Here is a 19204-nt window from a genome sequence, read left to right on the forward strand (position 1 = left end):
GTCATCTGATTAGTGCGATATATAGGTCATGTAAGTTGTAGTAGTCTAAGCTTAAAGAAAAAACACAGAGAGAAAGCATTTTAAATCTAAATTAAAATTATGATAACCAAGTGTATGAGTTTGGGTATATAGATATACTTCAATAATAGTAATAGTTTGCAATAGTTTGAGGTCGAAATCCCACATGAAGTTTGCTAAATTTGATAAACATCCATTTTGGGGCATGCAGTTGGGTCATCAATTAGAAAAACTATTAATGAATTATTTTTATTTTTATTATTATTATTATTATTTAAAGAGGGCTTTTTCCATGCTTGATTTTTTATTTTAACTTAGTGGTATAGGGTCAGGGTTGGGGTTAGTCAATAGAAATACACATGTGTGTACGTACTTAGCTATAGTTTGGGGATGAATTTGTCCCAAGAAGATAGCAAAATCTGAAAAACGATTCATAAATTAAATAAATATTTTTTTATGCAAAAAGGTTTCTGTGCAATTAGGCCAGCACACGTACATCACCGAGATGTCTGTTTAAAAGCATTTCATCTGGAAAGCTTCACATTCTAAACTGATAAACATCTTAAAAAGAGCAGATTTACATACATTTTAAATAATAATAAAATAAATAAACAAATAAACATCTCAGAAACATCTGCTGAATGTCTTATTGGCATCTGAGAGGAATGAGAAATGCAGATGAGAAAATAATCTAAAAAAATACATCTTCCAGACGTATAAACACACATGTCAAATAGATGTCTGGGTGATGTTCGTATTATATCAGTGAGGTTAAGTGCACTTTTAAAAGTGGTAACCTGCAATGTACCTTAAAGGAATAGTTCAGCCAAAAATGAAAATTGTCTCATCATTTACTCACCCTTATGCCATCCCAGAAATGTATGACTTTCTTTCTTCTGCAGTACTTAAATGAGGATTTTTAGAAGAATATATATGCTCTGTTCATGCAATGCATGTGAATGGTGATCAGCAATTTAAAGGTCCAAAAAGGACATAAAGGCAGCATAAATGTAATACATAAGGCTCCAGTGGTTAAATCCATATCTTCTGAAACGATATGATAGGTGTGGGTGAGAAACAGATCAATATTTAAGTCCTTTCTTACTATCAATCTCCACTTTCACTTTCACATTCTAGTGTGGAAGTGACTTTCACTTTCACATTCAGCCACCTACTGGTTTGGGCTGGTTAAAGGTGGAGATTTATAGTAAAAAAAAAAAAAATAAATAAATAAAAAAAAAAAAAGGACAGTTGATCTATTGATCTGTTTCTCACCCACACCTATTATATCACTTCTGAAGATATGGATTTAACCACTGGAGCCTTATGGATTACATTAATGCTGCTTTTATGTGATTTTTGGAGCTTCAAAGGCCTGGTCACCATTCACTTGCATTGTAAGGACCAACAGTGCTGAAATATTCTTCTAAAAATCTCTGTTTATACTCAGCAGAAGAAAGAAAGTCATACATATCTGGGATAGCATGAGGATGAGTAAACGATGAGAGAATTTAAATTTTTGGGTGAACTATCCCTTTAAGGAGCTATAGCTACCTGATCTAACCCTTACAAATTTGTATGGTTGGCATAACCTAAAAACAGTTAATTTAGAAGTTACATCTTTAGGTTAAAATAATAATAATAATAATAATAATTCCATTGTGCTGGGGTTATAGGATAGAAAATATAATTTGCTCAATAGAAAGTTCCACCATGAAAGAGAAACAAGTGTGTGTGATGCATCCATAGGACTGCAAACAAAATGACTGCTAACACTACAAATTATAACCCTTCCCTTTCATTTGCGTTTTATCAAATCGTATATATGAGAAAACATAATAACTTGTAACAAGTCGAATCAAATGAAATGAGTGCTTTCCTCGCTAAGCAGAGTGATGGAACGTGAAGGTTATAGCAGGTTTTTAGCAACAGATGCCACGCTGTGGAATAAGCTCTTCAAACCCGGGGAGGGGGTGACAAACTCCACTCACTGCGGGAGCCGCTTACAGCGCTGATGTATCCACTCATGGATAGACATTCAGTAGCCATCGTTTGCACCTTCTCCTGGACAACAACCACAGAAACCCGGCGCTCGAGAAATTATGAATTTCACAATGCGCGAAACTTGCCGTAAATCCCGCTCGCGGTGCATTTGAGAAGTTGTCTGGCTATCCCAGGACGGAACAGAAGTGGGATAGGACATGGATATTTCTCAGTCGTCTGTCAGTTTCTGGTTTGAGAGTATAGGACTGACCACTACTTAAGCTGTTAATTGTGGAGAAACGTAAAGAAAAACGAAAAAGTGGGCATGCCACCCAAGAAAAAGGTAAAACGTCTTGTGTGTGTGTGTGTGTGTGTGTGTGTGTGTGTGTGTGTGTGTGTGGTGTGTAGTTGTGCATCAGGGAGTGATGAGGTAGACATGAGAGTGCCATTCGAGGAGAGTGCCATCTGTTGCGTTCAGATGTAATCCATGTGAGCTTGAGCTGCTCTGCATCATTGCTTTTATGTGCCATGGACAATACACAGTGTGTACACCAGTGTTTGGGTAAAAGATGTGTACTCTTTCTTACTATGCTATGTTTAAAATATGTAAAACTGTAATTGAACTAGGTGTAATTGTGCTGAAATGTAACCTCCATGTGACAGGTTGCACAATTATTGCAATGCAGAAACTGATGGAATTGTTCTGAGCTGTGTTATGTGCGTAATCCGTTTCCAATTGTCAGGATTACAAAACTCAGCTGTTTCTCAAATGATCTCTAAATTTAAAACAGGTGTGGTGTTTTAGTGGTAAAATACCTTACCGTTTCCTATCATATTTTAGACTTTACATTGGATACCCGTTACCTAGTATAGGAAAGGCCACTTAGTTATGAGCTGTCAATGGGGCATTTAACCAGGCCCATGCTGATTCCAACTTCATGCTTATAGAATTTTGTTCAAAAATGAAGAACAATAACCTATCTGTTCTAAGTCATTTGTTTAATTTGGCTTTACTCCCACCATGATCCTGTATTACTTTAAAGTCTTTCCTCTTGAAAGAGCTTCAAAATTTTTGGAATAGAATAAGTGGAAATCCTGTGATCCTGTTTGCATTTGTCTCTTTCTCTCCAAATCCTGGATTGACGCATGCCATCTTAATCTCCTTACAGAGAAGCAATCATGACCATGAGCAACAGCGAGAAAGACAGACGTACTGTGCGTGAGTGTGGCTCGGCCTAGCATCTCTACCATAATTTATCGTGGTAGTGTGTTTCAGTACAAAACGGCCAGCGTGCTGTCTCTGTGCTACGCAGTCCCACTGGAACTCTCACTTGAGCAGTTTTAAACACAAAATAATATCTAGTAGATGCAGTTTATTATTTCCCACTGCGCTAGATTTTGATATAGAAGCCAGAGAGGTCCCACTGAGAATTTAGAATAAGATATGTAATGTATTATATTGCATGTTTATGCTACTGTTTCGAGATGATAGCATCACTGACTATTACAGGTTACATATAATATAAATACATTTATGCAGTCATTACTTTGCAGTGTACAAACAGTACCATTTGGAATACAGAGTGGTTGAATACCTGGGCGACCTGCCAGAGCTCATTTAGCAACAGTCAGGAAATCTTAATCTTAGTCATAATTAGATTAGGAGGAAGTTTGAAATAAGAAAGTGTTTTGTCCTTTATTGTGTTTGGCTACAGAGAGCTCAGCAGCAGTCCTTTACAGAAACATGCTCAAGAAGGCTTTCAGTTTACTGTAAAAAGTGACTATATATTCCCTCTCACACGTAAAGTACATTGATCTGAGGCTAAATTGAAAAAAGTTGTCTTGAATCCAGTTAATTATCTATGTTTTTTTTTATTTATTTTTAATTTATTACATTTGCATTTAGTCATTTAGCAGATGCTTTTATCCAAAGCGACTTACAAATGAGGAACATAGCAAGCAATTTGTCATACAAAGTTCAACAACATCTACAGTGTTGAACTGCCAATCTCTCAAGGTGGCTGGAGTAGTATGGGTTCTAGCGCAGAAAAAAGAGACAGAGAAGTGTATATATATATATATATATATATATATATATACAGCTCTGGAAAAAATTAAGAGACCACTGAAAAATTATCTGTTTATCTGGGTTTACTATTTATAGGTATGTGTTTGAGTAAAATGAAAATTTTTATTTTATTCTATAAAGTACTGACAACATTTCTCCCAAATTCCAAATAAGAATATCATCATTTAGAGCATTTATTTGCAGAAAATGACAATTGGTCAAAATAACAAAAATATGCAGTGTTTTCAGACCTCAAGTAATGCAAAGAAAACAAGTTCATATTCATTTTTAAACAACACAACACTAATGTTTTAACTTAGGAAGAGTTCAGAAATCAATATTTTGTGGAAAAACACTGATTTTCAGTCAAAGCTCTCATGCGTCTTACCAGTCTTTCACATTGCTGTTGGGTGACTTTATGCCACTCCTGGTGCAAATATTCAAGCAGCTCGGCTTTGTTTGATGGCTTGTGGCCATCCATCTTCTTCTTGATCACATTCCAGAGGTTTTCAATGGGGTTCAGGTCTGGAGATTGGGCTGGCCATGACAGGGTCTTGATCCGGTGCTCCATCTACACCTTGATTGACCTGGCTGTGTGGCATGGAGCATTGTTCTGCTGGAAAAACCAATCCTCAGAGTTGGGGAACATTGTCAGAGCAGAAAGAAGCAAGTTTTCTTCCAGGATAACCTTGTACATGGCTTGATTCATGCGTCCTTCTCAAAGACGAATCTGCCTGATTCCAGCCTTGCTGAAGCACCCCCAGATCATCACCGATCCTCCACCAAATTTCACAGTGGGTGCGAGACACTGTTGCTTGAAGGCCTCTCCAGGTGTCCACCTAACCATTAGACGACCAGGTGGAGGATCGTTGATGATCTGGGGGTGCTGAATTTGCAGAGGTTTTATTTGGTTTACAGTAAGATTCAAAGCAAACATAAAAATAAATCCCAGAACTGTTAGGGAGGAGTGGGACTGTTTAAATTAGGCTACTCTTGGCTCACATATTATCCATCTTTCCTCTTACTGCAAAAAGTGCAACAATTAACAAAACATTATGCACAACACAGCTCATTCTCCAGTCTTCTTTCATTTCCCTTTTTCTTCTTATCGCTTTCATCTTTTTTTAATGTTGCCCCAGATCTGCTCTTATAATGAATTATTTTCCTTAAAACCTATGCTATTCAAAATAAATCACGACAATTCTTTTTATGATACAAATTATGATAAAGGTGTTCCAGAGTCTGACTGAACTTTAATTAATAACAATTTTCTTTAAATTAAGTCAGTTTTGTCCTTTAACGACCTCAGGTCTGTCCAGTTGACGTCCACTTTGCAGTTTGTTAATGGGTTTGCACTTGCAAGTCAATCACAGGCCATTCACTAATGTACATGAGGTGTGGTATAGGAACACTGATATCACATCAAACAAGCTGAGTTCACATTCCTGAGTTTGGGGTCACCTTTCAAAAGAGCTTTTTGTAACAATAAGATAAGCTTTGCATTTGATTCCTCTACAATTGCCTCTGTCAAATTAGCATAACTGTGGAGTACCTTGAACAATGTCTGGATAGGAAACAGTGGGGAGAAAATGTCTGATCACTGGCTTAGAAAAATCAGCTACCCTTACTCCCTTTCTGTCTCAGATATAATGTCTGTATATAGTATAATGAAGAGACCTCACCATAAGACACATTCCAATATATGCAGAGTTCAACAAAGAGGATATTTGGCAGAACTGTTACTTGACCAATCAGGCCAGTGCTGTGATGTTACTCTGAACAGAGAACTTTAACTGTTCCCAGGTCCAGGTTAAAACTTAGGGGTGACCGGGCTTTTGCAGTAGCTGCCCCTAAGCTTTGGAACAGCTTACCCTTGTGCATAACAGCTGCCCCTTCTTTATCCATTTTTAAATCACAGCTTAAAACACATATTTTTGCTGTGACATTTGGTCCAAAAGAGTTTTGATATTTATTAGTGTTATTAATACTGTAGTTTTCCTGTTGTACCTCCTTTTATGTTTTGTTTCTTTTTCTTTGTTTTTATACTTTGTTTTAGATTTGATATTTCAACAGTCTGTGTAATTGTGCTTTATAATAAACTGACTTTGACTACATCCTATATTGTTACACTATGGGGCCTATTTAAGCTAGCGCTAATGCATTTGGTATTTTTGTGCAAGCATGGAGCAAGTCTAGGAGCAAGTGGGTGTGGTGAAATTGCACGCAAAGTGCTGATGGGCTGGGTCAGGTACAATTTAATTCTGAGGCTTTTCTCCAGCTATTGCACCATCTGTGTCTTATTATCTATAATCCATTCCCTGTCGAGCAACAGTGATGTAAACAAAGACAGCACATTCAAAATAATTTATTAGTGTAAATGGGCTGTATGTTATTAATTAGAAGAATAGAAATATGGACTTGCGTTGTTCCGTGCATTATCTGCGTCCTTGTTGAAAGTTGATATATCTTTGACAGTGCATGCTCCTTTTATACACATGGAAATTTGGATTTGGATATAGGCTCTGTTAAATTATAGAGAATGTAAGTATTATTAATCGTATTGATCAAGTGACACACAAATCATGGCTAGTATTAACAGTGAGGTTATGTTGTGGATTTTTGCACGCACTTCACTTCTACTGGTTGATTTTGCAAAAATAAAATTAAACCAAAAATATATCTGAAATCAAATTACACTTCAAACAAAACACAAATATAATCAAAATAACAAAGTGGTTAAAAAATCCTATATAACCACTTCCAGTAAAATCCAAAAATATTTCCCTCTCCAACTTCTTCCACTGGCCTCTTTTGCAGTGACTTAAAAATCACACTACGACAACAGGTGGAAAAATATTTAGGGCTGTCAGTCAGTTAAAATTTGTAATTGAATTAATTACATGGTATGCCAATTAATTAATCAAATTAATTGCATAAATAAATATTTCCTGAGAAAGCCCCTTAAATAACAACAATTCAATATATAATGATTAAATAATGATATTTAAATAATTATAAATAAAATATTTATATTATAAAAAATAATAATACTGATAATTAAAATGCATTACATTATTTTGGCACACAAGCAGGGCCGTAGCTAGAGGGTTGAAAGGTGGTAATGATTCTAGGGGCCCACAGGTCCAGGGGGGGCCCACAACAAATTCTAAACTGTATTTTTTAATAGGAAAGGGGCCCCAGAATACCCAGCTACAGCCCTGCACACAAGTGAAACATTAAAAATGACAATACAAAAAGTGTCTTTAGAATGCAATATATTGTTTATTTCCATATTATTGAACATACTGTATAAGCCTATCACTGGCCTACAGTTCACAGCAATCTATTTTGAACTGGAATTTGTCAGTCAGTCTGAGATTTATTATAAGGGCTTGTCTAAGGATGCGTCAATGTACACCTGCATCAGACGGACGCTACTGGAGCATCTCGGTTGCATTGCATCATAAACATACCATTTTTAGGTCGCTGTGTCAAGTTAAATGAAGTTTGAAACTTGGAAAAATACATCTTGAGATCCCTGCCTTTGGATATGCACTCCATCAAGCTGTGTTTGAACACAAGAACATGTTCTCATCATGTGTTTTCTGCCCTAGGTAAGAATGGTTTGTTCTCTGTCTGTATAAGCTGCATGTTGCCTATACAGTGAGTTTCGCTTACTGCCCCCAGGAGAAAACAGGTGGTACTCCATGCTTGATTTGCTCAGTCGGTAAGAATATTCCTTATTACGGTCAGGATACATGATTAACTGCATTATTTTTTTTTAAAGCGTTATTTTTCTATAAGTAATCGCACTGAATTAATGCATTAAATTGACAGCCCTAAAAATATTAATACAAATTAGATAAAAAATGCAATTGTAAATATACACATAATATTAATAATAATTCTGGAAAAATAAACCATGACCTCTAGAGAGTTTAACACAAATCTCATACATTTTTGTTTCATAAAACAGCTACAACAGTGATTGTCATGGACATAATTTGATGTTCCACTTTATTTTCAGAGTTTGGACATTACATTTATTACCACCTGTTGGTAGAATATCCAAACTGCAAATGCAGAAACTGAGTTTAGACTTTGAACTGAAAACAGACATGGGTCTGAAATGTATTAGCGCAATGACCTTTTTCTCAGGAAAATAGCAGATTGTACGTAGCGGCACTTCATTAACATGCAATAAACCCACAGTTTGCATGCATACACCCACAGATAGTGCAAACACTCCCACCCATGTCCACTTGTGCTTTGCACTGGCACAAAAATTGTGCTTGGAGTTAGTGCTCTCACAAAAAATTAGATAAGACGCCATTGCACATTGCACCTAGCGTGGTCATGAAAATAAAGCCCCATTGAACAGTTAAATTGCCCCATTGAGCAATAACTATTTGCAGTACACAGTTTAGTCTTTCTTATATTTATCCAACACATCCAACCTCTTCTGCCATTTCATTCCTGTTGATTGAAATGTTACCAAGGCAACATTATCTAGCTGGCTAACAACATACAGTAAATTAGGTTTTATTGTTTTCATGGAGTAACATTATAGTTTAATTTCCAGATATTATTGAAAACCTAATCATTTTTTTGTAAAAAATTATATTTTTAAAGACTTTTTGTATAGCCTAAATCTATATTTTTATATGCATATTATATACATTTCTTAAAGTAAAATGAATAATTTTTAGTGGTGGGGCCATTGAAGATGTTAACAAGGCAAGCAAAATCTGAACTATTTGCCTGCCTGGGTCAGCTTAAAATTCTTAATTGTGAGTCCTATTTGTAAGAATGTCATCATAAAGTTGTACAGATGTCAGTGTTGTCTGTAAATAATCTCAATCCCTGCTAAACTCTGTAGTTGGAGGAGCTTGTTGGTGACAGTGGCATTGTATAATAATTCAGCAACGTTTTGTACTGCTCTCTCCATGACATTGACTTTCAGGAGAGATGCCGCTGAGTGAACAAGATGTCTATGGCAGACATAAGTAAACAAAAGCAAGCACCTCTACATAACTGTGCCTACGGGAATCCTAAACCCCCACCCCAATTATCTTGCTCTCCTTTACCTTTTAATTTTATTTTCTCCCTTTCTCCATCACTTTTCACCACCTTATCTTCTAATTTCTGCTCTTATGTTCACTGCATGCCCTTGAGCAATACAGTGTGTTGTAACCCAGAAGGCCTGTTCATTTTAAACAATTGCAGGTACAATATGTACAGTATTAATAATAATATTCAGGCTGAGGTCACATTCACATTCTTGACAGATTTATGTGTATGAAACATTTACATAATTTAATCTCAGAACAGTGCTTTTTTCTTTGTGACAGTGTCTTTGGAGTTAATTAATGTATTTATTTATTATTTTTTTTTAATTCAGTGTTAGCAGATATATACACATTTAAAATGTACATTCTTTCTCTTTTGGGTAATGAACCAAAGATATTGATGACTCATCCTGCTCTACAAAGATTTTTGTCCAATCAAATGCTCCCTAGAATGAGAAGTTCCCTCATCCTAATACCACCTGCAAGTGACTAGCAAGTAGCAAATCATGGTTCATGGGGTCTTTAAGATCAATAGGATTTAGTCAGACTGCATACCACCAGTGTCTCTCAAGGGACTTGTCACTGCGGGGGGTATATTTTAATGTTTCGGCAGTCATGACTTCAGCAATGACGTTGTGAATCAAAGCAATATCAAACTGGAAATTATTGATTCTTGAGGAAACTGAATATTTATTTTTTTTTAAACGGATATGGGCAGCAATTTATGTACGCATACATTACACAGTAACAATTTTCTAAAGTGAAATAATCTCAACGAGGACAGATTATGTTAATTTGGTGATGCTGGGGAAATGTAATCAGGATAATTAGGCAAGAAGACTGACACAAGTATGGTTTGTTGAGTTTTATCTTTATTTAAAAGTATAGCCTTTTGTTATTTGCTGTCGTATCACTATACATTTTAAGGCTTTAGGTTAGTTTTTGGTGTTTTGGAAGTATGGTGCATAACAGTTCCTGCATTATGTGTGGTATGGTTTATATCTTAGAGGAGACAATTTTGTGAGGGCCTCACATTTAAAATGTGCATTTCTTTGTTATTTTATCAAAAGATTGTAAAGAGGAAGCATGGATGTTATACAAATCCCTCAGTAGGGTCCAAAGAGCATATGGTACATTCAAATATAATAACTCAGCCCACAATGACACTATAAGCATTTAGTAGAGTGAATTAACTCCATGTCATACTGTATGTTTGTCTGTCTGTCATTCATTTTTGCCCACTGTTTCATTCAGTGATCATTTTTGTAAATCACAGTTTAACCAGTAGGTGGCATCAAATTAATGTATTTAATGTGTGTGTGTGTGTGTGTGTGTGTGTGTGTGTGTGTGTTTTGGTGAGCCTTTAAACCACTGATGATAGAGTCATTCACAACCAAAACAAGTCTTATTATACTTTATTAAAATTTGCGTATCTACAAATCTACTAAGAGAATTCAGCAGAGTTTTTGAGCATCATAAGCATTTTCCCCACAAATGACAACAAAGCATAGCTATGTTTTTTTTAACTGCTGTGCATGAATATACAAAAAGTCTTTATTAGCCTAAAAATAACTGTAAGTGATTCAGTTATGACCTGATGTCTTTTGTAATGTTGTGAGTCACTTTTACTCATAATTCATCCAGCCACTTTCTCTCCTTGTTGAACAAAATGTCCTAAGATAATGTACAGTGCTGTGAAAAGATATTTGCCCCTTCCTGATTTCTTCTATTTTTGTGTATTTTTCATTCTAAATTGTTTAAGATCTTCAAACGAGATATAACATAAAACAAAGGCAACCTGAGTAAACACAAAATACATTTTTCAAATATATATATATATATATATATATATATATATATATATATATATATTTTTTTTATTGAAGCAAAAAAGTTATCCAACACCTATATCACCCATGTGAAAAAACTAACTGCCCCCTTAAACTTAATAGCTGGTTGTGCCACCTTTAGCAGCAACAACTGCAACCAAATTCTTCCGATAATTGGAGATCAGTCTTTCATAACGCTGTGGTGGAATTCTGGCCCACTCTTCTTTGCAGAACTGCTTTAGTTCAGCCACATTGGAGGGGTTTCAAGCATGAACTGCCTGTATAAGGTCCTGCCACAGCAACTCAAATGGGTTCAAGTCAGGACTTTGACTAGACCACTCCAAAACTTTAATTTTGCTTCTTTTGAACCATTCAGAGTTGGACTGACTCTTACGCTTTGGATCATTGTCTTACTGCATAATCAACTTACGTTTGAGCTTCAACTCATGGACTGATGACCGGTGTTCTGACAATCTGTGCTACCTGCTCAGGATGTGCTACCAGCAGTAAAAACAGTGATATGTAAAGTTAAAACATGGGTAGCACATGTCGGGAGGCATGGGAGAACCTGTTGGTATGTACTACAACAGCATGAAATGTGTTAAAAACCTAGGTAGCACATCTTGTCAGGCAGATAATACCTATCTGGATGTGCTACCAGCATAACTATGAGATAGTGTGATATGGTGCGAGGCTGTACTAAGCCCTAAACCTACCCCAAACCCCAACCCTAAAACTATACGAATATAGCATTGGTAGCACATCCTGATAGGTAGCATATATTTTCACAACACCGGATGTTCTCCTTTAGGATTTTCTGGTAGAGAGCATAATTCATGTTTCCCTCAATTATTGCAAGTCACCCTGGCTCTGAAGCAGCAAAGCATCCCCAAACCATCACACTGCCACCACCATGCTTGACCGTAGGTATGATGTTCTTTTTGTGGAATTCTGTGTTTGATTTACACCAGATGTAACAGGTGTAGTTTTGCACACCTTGTTCTTTCACAAAAATGTATTAAATAATGCTTTTTAATAAGCTACTATGTATCAATTTATATGAAATATAAATATAAAAAGCATATAAATGAAAATGATTGAATTTCATTCTCCCTTGTGTTTATTTATTGAAAAATTAATTATTAGATCTTTATTGAATGTCTTTAAAATATTGAATCTGCTTGGCTACAATGGCTGTTTGTATTAAATGATGGTTCCTCTGATAAAAAAACTAAACAAAACAAAAAACACTTTTGAGCCATTTTAGAGCAAATACATAATTATCGAGACATCTATCGAATATCGTCAATAGGCTGAAAAATATCGAGATACCATTTTATAAGACATATCACCCAGCCCTATGCGAGAGAGGCCTGCAGTTCCTTGGATGTTGTCCTTGGCTTTTTTGTGACTTCCTGGATGAGTCGTTGCTGTGCTCATTGAGGAATTTTGGAAGGTCGGCCACTTCTGGGAAGGTTCACTACTGTGCCAAGTTTTCTCCATTTGGAGATAATGGCTCTCACTGTGGTTCTTTGGAGTCCCAGAGCCTTTGAAATAGCTTTGTAACCCTTCCCAGACTGATGTATTTCAATCACCCTTTTCCTCATCATTTCTGGAATTTCTTTTGACCTTAGCATAGTGTGCTACAGGGTGAGACCTTTTAGCCAATTGCATGCTGCTGAAAAAGTTCTATTTAAGTGTTGATTTGATTGAAGAGGGTTGGCAGTAATCAGGCCTGGGTGTGTCTGGTCCAGCTGATCTGCATTATGAATGCAGTTTCATAGATTTAGGAATTTGGTAACTAAGGGGGCAAATACTTTTTCACACAGGCCCAGTTGGTATTGGATAACTTTTTTTTTTTTGTTGTTTTTTTTTGTTTTTTTTTTGGGATTTCTCCCCTTTTTCTCCCAATTTGGCATGCCCAATTCCCAATGCGCTCTAAGTCCTCATGGTCGCATAGTGATTCGCTTCAGTCCGGGTGGCGGAGGACAAATCCCAGTTATCTCTGTGTCTGAGACAGTCAACCTGTGCATCTTATCATGTGGCTTGTTGAGCGTGTTGCCACAGAGACATAGCGCGTGTGGAGGCTTCACGCCATCCACCGCGGCAACCATGCTCAATTCACCAAGCGCCCCACCGAGAACAAACCACATTACAGCGACCACGAGGAGGTTACCCCATGTGACTCTACCCTCCCTAGCAACCGGGCCAATTTGGTTGCTTAGGAGACCTGGCTGGAGTTACTCAGCACGCCCTGGGATTCGAACTAGCGAACTAGCGAACTCCAGGGGTGGTAGCCAGTGTATTTTACCACTGAGCTACCCAGGCCACCTTGGTATTGGATAACTTTTAATATCCAATAAATAACATTATCATTTATAAACTGTATTATGTGTTTACTTAGGTTGCCTTTGTTTTATGTTATATCTCGTTTGAAGATCTAAAACAATTTAGTATGAGAAATACAGTTGTGCTCAAAAGTTTGCATACCCTTGGAGAATTGGTAATATATGTACCATTTTTAAAGAAAACATGAGTGAGCAGGCAAAACACATTTCTTTTATTTCTTATGGGATTCATATTCAACTGTAGGTTATAGCAGAATGGCACAATCATAAAACAAAACATGGCAACAAAGAAAAAAATGAAATGACCCCTGTTCAAAAGTCTGCATACCCTTAGTTCTTAATACTGTGTATTGCCCCCTTTAGCATCAATGACAGCGTACAGTCTTTTGTAATAGTTGTCTATGAGGCCCCAAATTGTTGCAGGTGGTATAGCTGCCCATTCGTCTTGGCAAAATGCCTCCAGGTCATGCAAAGTCTTTGGTCGTCTTGCATGAACTGCACGTTTGAGATCTCCCCAGAGTGGCTCATCAGGAGACTGTGATGGTCACTCCAGAACCTTCACCTTTTTCTGCTGTAACCACTGGAGGGTCAACTTGGCCTTGTGCTTAGGGTCATTGTCGTGCTGGAAAGTCCAAGTGCGTCCCATGCGCAGCTTTCGTGCAGAAGAATGCAAATTGTCTGCCAGTATTTTCTGATAACATGCTGCATTCATCGTGCCATCAATTTTCACAAGATTCCCCATGCCTTTAGAGCTCACACACCCCCAAAACATCAGTGAGCCACCACCATGCTTCACAGTGGTGATGGTATTCTTTTCACTATAGGCCTTGTTGACCCCTCTCCTAACATAGTGCTTATGGTTGTGACCATAAAGCTCTATTTTGGTCTCATCACTCCAAATTACAGTGCGCCAGAAGCTGTGAGGCGTGTCAAAGTGTTGTCAGGCATATTGTAACCGGGCTTTTTTGTGGCATTGGCGCAGTAAAGGCTTCTTTCTGGCAACTCGACCATGCAGCTCATTTTTGTTCAAGTATCGTCGTACTGTGCTCCTCGAAACAACCACACCGTCTTTTTCCAGAGCAGCCTGTATTTCTCCTGAGGTTACCTGTGGGTTTTTCTTTGTATCCCGAACAATTCTTGTGGCAATTGTGGCTGAAATCTTTCTTGGTCTACCTGACTATGGCTTGGTATCAAGAGATCCCCGAATTTTCCACTTCTTAATAAGTGATTGAACAGTACTGACTGGCATTTTCAAGGCTTTGGATATCTTTTTATATCCTTTTCCATCTTTATAAAGTTCCATTACCTTGTTACGCAGGTCTTTTGACAGTTCTTTTCTGCTCCGCATGGCTCAGTATCTAGCCTGCTCAGTGCATCCATGTGAGAGCTAACAAACTCATTGACTATTTAAACACTAATTGCAATTTAAAAAGCCACAGGTGTGGGAAATGAACCTTTAATTGCCATTTAAACCTGTGTGTGTCACATTGTGTGTCTGTAACAAGGCCAAACATTCAAGGGTATGTAAACTTTTGATCAGGGCGATTTCTGATATCATTATGATTTAAAAAGGAGCCAAACAACTATGTGATAATAAATGGCTTCATATGATCACTATCCTTAAATAAAAGACTTTCCAAAATTTCACAATTTCTGCCAGGGTATGCAAAGCACAACTGTATGTGATATCTGTTTCTGTGTATATCAGAATGACCTTCTGATAAAGCTGATATATACAAATCTATTCTGATATACACAAAAATACAGTAGATGAAATAAGGATACAAATACTTTTTCACAGCACTGTGCGACATACCTCCTCATCTCCTTCAGTCAACAGATCCTGATCCTCTCTCATTCGGTGAAGGGTTGTATTCATTCAGTGGGTCAAACCAATGATATGTTCCTTCACAGCCCACACTAGAATGCCATTGGCACGTGCTATAGTCAGTCATTAAAAGCCACCAAAGCCGTCTCGCGCTTCAAACTAGAGCTCATTGGCTTTGAAAGTGAGAGACGTCAGTGAAAGAGTAATATGAGTCAGAGTATGGCAGTGAACAAGAATGATTTGTTTACTCAAAAGATCCGTTCAGAAAGACAGATTAATTCACGAACGAAATATCACTACTGCGTGGAGTGCAGAAAGCATCGCTGCTGAATGCATATAGGGGAAACACTGATGACACTGAGTTTTGTCAAAAGACATTTAATTTTGATAAATATCCAGATATTGTATACTCTGTATTGGTGATAATGTAAAATGATCAATGTATTCTTCTGATCTTATAAAAATAAACTTGTTCTGTGGCAAAAATAAGTAGGATTAATCAAGTATGTTGGATAAGTCAAAACCAAAAATAATCTGCACACTAAGTTCAAGAATTAATTTAGTAATTGAAAGCATGTTTTCAACACATTTTGATTCATCTCACATTTTCTTGAGTGTTAGTTTTGACACTATGAGCACAGTTAAGTGCTTGTTGTCTAGATTCAATACAGTGAGTCTGTGACTCTAATGAGCTTGAGACAGCATGGAGAGACAGTTCTTGTGAAAAAGAGTGAGTCTAGGTGATGTAATAATGCCAGTTCTCTTGTGTTGAACTGTTGCAGGGTTCGACGGACCGTCAAGACACAGGGGCCACTGAGGAGAAGGAGAAGAATGCCCAAGTCCAGCTGGAGAAGGCTAAGGTAGATTGCAACTCCAACCCCATTTCCACCTGCCTATGACATGGTTGGCCACAAGGACTAAAATATATCAAGGCCTTAGATGTCACCATAAATGTTGTAGGGTTATTTTTCCTCTGTCAAAGTGACAAGTTAGCTAATTACTAAATGTCCTGGCTGAAAAGATCACATGAGTATTAAATCTTGAACTCTACAAAAGCTTTGCCCTACATTTGACTGAGAAGCAATAGCAACAACTAGAGTTTTACATTTTCTGAAGAAAAAGTGAGGTGTGTGTCTGTGCTAAACTTGCGCTGCAACTCTAGGGTGTTGTAGGTAGTTGCCAGGTAGTGTTCTGAGTGTTTGCTGGGGCATTGCCAGGTGGTTGCTCTGTGGTTGCTTACTGGCCGAGGACAAAAGAGCCCACTTCCAAGGGTCTATGATATTTGTGTCTTTAGATTTGGCTTAGATCCCTCCTTCAATGTGAGTCTAGGTAATTTTATCACCATTTTATAGTCGGTTAGACAAAAATGTAAAGGCTGATTACATAGAGAAATATAGCACACCTCTTCTCAGTATGCCCCGTGATTTAAAGTATCATTCAAGTCCATATGCACAAGCAGTTCAGTACAAGTTACAAGCCAAAGTTAAATACTCAGGGGTTTGTTCAAATCCCTAATTCTTAGTGTGAGCAATAATCATTGTGTCTCACTCAGTCTCATTATACATATCCAAACCTGCACTATCCTCAAGATTCATGTAGTTGCCATAAGACTGTATTACCCTTCACTAGGCTGATATTGAGCTTTTCAATAATTAATTCATGCTTACCAATTGGTTTGAAGGTAAATGAATAAAAGCTATTATTGGTAACTTGCCTGGGGTAATGCAGTACATGTGTTATTGCTCACATGCTAAACTCAGCAGTGTTTCTGTCTCAGCATCCCTTCATCCATATCTGCTCCCATTCAAATAGACTCAATCATACAAACTGCCACAATACAGATATATAGATTCTGACCCATAAATTATACATTAATATTTCATTTATACCTCTAGCTACAATATTCTCACCTGAAACACGCTGTTAGCAATGCAAAAGTATCTGCTCTCAAAGATTACATTTGTCACATATAATACATTATGTACTGTTTTATCAGATCATAATGTTTTGATTCATTTTCTTGAGAAAGCTTGGGACCATTTGTGACTTTGATGGCTCTGGCATTACGTAGTGGAGTGATCTCTTCTGTAAACAACACAGCAGAGCATATCCCTGATTTAATGAGTTTATGATAACACATGAAAAGACACATAGACATGCTCACGCTTGATTAAGAGAAATTGCCATATTTTAACTTTACTAGCAATGTCAGGACTTTTATATATTTTTAACTTTACCATCAATGTCAGGACCTTATATATAATGTAAATAATACAAAAAAAAAATGTCCTACTAAAATTTTTTTATATACACAGTAACATGGCACATATAACACTGAAATATTTAAATTTTCCTTTACTGTAAAATAGGTTAACTAAAGATGTAGTAAATATCCATGTATTGCATACACTATATATATATATATATTTATTTTTTTCATAATGTTTTTTCATTTATGCAGTATAAGCCTGTTGCTTTCGCTGTACGCACAAACTTCACCTACACTCCTGCAGATGACGACAACATCCCTATACCAGGGCATGGAGTTTCCTTTGAGGCTAAAGACTTCCTACATATCAAAGAGGTGAGAGAGAGAGCCAAAGGCTTTCCAACAATGTAGTAGCCCAGCTAATCATCAGTACAATCATTACACTTAGGTAAGTCAAATTAGTTAGTCAAGGATAGTCAGTGAAGTTGTTTTTAAGCCACATAGTGTTACTGCTTTTATTGTGCAGAAATTTAATAATGACTGGTGGATTGGGCGGCCTGTAAAGGATGGGGGAGAGGTTGGTTTTATCCCCAGCCCAGTGAACCTGGAGACCATTCTGATCAGGAGAGAGGTGCAGGCCAGGAAGGCCGCCAAAGCACTAGCCAAGTAAAGAACTTGTTTATTTTACAGTGTTGTTTTTTTATGTTGTATGTTTTGGTTCTCTTGGGGAAAAGTTAATTGCTGCAACATTCATAATGTTGAAAATTATGTTTTTCTTGTTCTAGTAAAGCGGCAAGTTCTGCCAAAGATGATATGAATGCAAAGAAAGTGGCTCCACCACAAACAGGTGTGTGATATTACATGAATGATTATGTTTTTAATGTAAATTAGGACAAATAGCTTAATTAAGAGAGCTGTTCGTTACTACATTCGCATTTTAATGAGTTTCTCATAAAAATTATTCAGAAATTGTTATTATCTCTATTAACCTGGACAAAACAGATTTTTATCAGTGCTTTTAATTTGAATAAAGGTAGAACATACACAGTGTTATCCTTTTACATGCTTGCATGCAAAACAATTTCTATTTTTTTTATTTTTATCTTAAACTTCAGTTCAGCAAGTGAAGAAGAAATCGGTATGCACCCCCTCCCCATACATACTCATATTATTGTATTGTATTGTATTGTATTGTATTGTATTATATTATACTCGGTATATGCATATTTACACAAACTATTTACACATCTTTATTATTAAGAATATCTGCACCAAGATATTTTTGATTATTTTAGGGAGAGCAACTGGCTGCATATGATGTTGTGCCTTCCATGCGTCCTGTGGTGCTCATGGGGCCTTCACTCAAGGGCTATGAGGTGAGGGGTCATTCACACAGTGTCTTAATGTGTGCCGTGGTCATCCGTTCACAGACAGTTTAAAGTCTCTGCTTTTTTCCAACATTACAGCTTCAAAAATCCAGTAGCTCAGCAGGCAAATTAGATTTTACTATTAAAACAAAAACAGAAAAATATGTTTCTTAGTAAATATTTAAGTTTAAGATTTGTGTTTAATGTGTACATAATGCATCTTATAACAGAACCTGTGGATTATGTCCAAAAATGCCACACATATATAGTAGAAATATTTACTGCCCCCTACTGTACATTACTTAAATGACACTTTAGTCTTTGAAGTCTTTATTATTGGCTTGTTACTTAATTGCATAGGGGTTTTCCCTCTTTTTTATTTTGCAGGTTACAGACATGATGCAAAAAGCTCTCTTTGATTTTTTAAAACACAGATTTGAAGGAAGGTATGATGTCCATATGAATACAGAATTAATGGATCATGA

At 36.8% G+C, this 19204-nt stretch overlaps 1 protein-coding gene across 1 annotated transcript in view; it reads left to right on the forward strand.

The window, feature by feature from the left end:
- The first annotated feature begins 1997 nt into the window (after positions 1-1997).
- LOC127442057 (voltage-dependent L-type calcium channel subunit beta-3-like) overlaps positions 1998-19204 on the forward strand; it is a 33079-nt gene continuing 15872 nt past the window's right edge. Inside the window, exons 1-8 of the mRNA XM_051699743.1 lie at positions 1998-2344; positions 15926-16003; positions 17605-17727; positions 17879-18018; positions 18138-18199; positions 18468-18490; positions 18648-18728; positions 19107-19165. Coding sequence (XP_051555703.1) covers positions 2327-2344; positions 15926-16003; positions 17605-17727; positions 17879-18018; positions 18138-18199; positions 18468-18490; positions 18648-18728; positions 19107-19165 — 584 coding nt within the window. The 5' untranslated portion in view covers positions 1998-2326. The remainder of the gene's footprint in view (positions 2345-15925; positions 16004-17604; positions 17728-17878; positions 18019-18137; positions 18200-18467; positions 18491-18647; positions 18729-19106; positions 19166-19204) is intronic.

The sequence above is a fragment of the Myxocyprinus asiaticus genome, chromosome 6 (assembly GCF_019703515.2).
Source record: "Myxocyprinus asiaticus isolate MX2 ecotype Aquarium Trade chromosome 6, UBuf_Myxa_2, whole genome shotgun sequence".
NCBI classification, from domain to species: Eukaryota; Metazoa; Chordata; class Actinopteri; order Cypriniformes; family Catostomidae; genus Myxocyprinus; species Myxocyprinus asiaticus.